Source organism: Antrostomus carolinensis, unplaced genomic scaffold (genome assembly GCF_000700745.2).
Source record: "Antrostomus carolinensis isolate BGI_N321 unplaced genomic scaffold, ASM70074v2 scaffold48923, whole genome shotgun sequence".
Lineage (NCBI taxonomy): Eukaryota > Metazoa > Chordata > Aves > Caprimulgiformes > Caprimulgidae > Antrostomus > Antrostomus carolinensis.
Window position 1 is genome coordinate 1,016 of NW_010306792.1, and position 393 is coordinate 1,408.

The window sequence follows — 393 nt, forward strand, 5'->3', positions numbered from 1 at the left end:
GCTGCCCGCGCCCTCGGGGAGCCCCCGCAGCCGCTGTACCGCAGCGAGGCCATGCTGTGAACCGGCACTGGGTAACGAAAGGCTTCTCACCGCGAGTGATGCCAGCCCTGGTGCCAGGGTGAGGCTCGGCCGGTGCCCACTGGCTGTGCCCCCCCCAGTTCTGGCCCCTTGGCACTCTGGCTCTGTTTATAAAGTTCTTTTATTAAATTAATATAAAAATCTCTGTATTTACACGGGGGTGGGGCACATATAGGAGAGGCAGCAAGATCCCCCCTTCCCACCCATGATGTGCTGGGGAGGGGGGGCAGTGCCCGCCCGTGTCCCCGTGGGCACCCAACCTGGTGGCCCTCTGCCCCACATGCCACCCCAAGCAGGGACATTGGGGTGCCTGTG

At 62.8% G+C, this 393-nt stretch overlaps 1 protein-coding gene across 1 annotated transcript in view; it reads left to right on the forward strand.

Annotated features, from left to right (window-relative positions):
* Window positions 1–60, forward strand: part of LOC104522828 (heat shock protein beta-7-like) — a 932-nt gene extending 872 nt beyond the window's left edge. The window contains 1 exon segment of the mRNA XM_010165225.2: window positions 1–60. This exon segment is cut by the window's left edge and continues 13 nt beyond it. Coding sequence (XP_010163527.2) covers window positions 1–60 — 60 coding nt within the window.
* The last annotated feature ends 333 nt before the right edge of the window (window positions 61–393 follow it).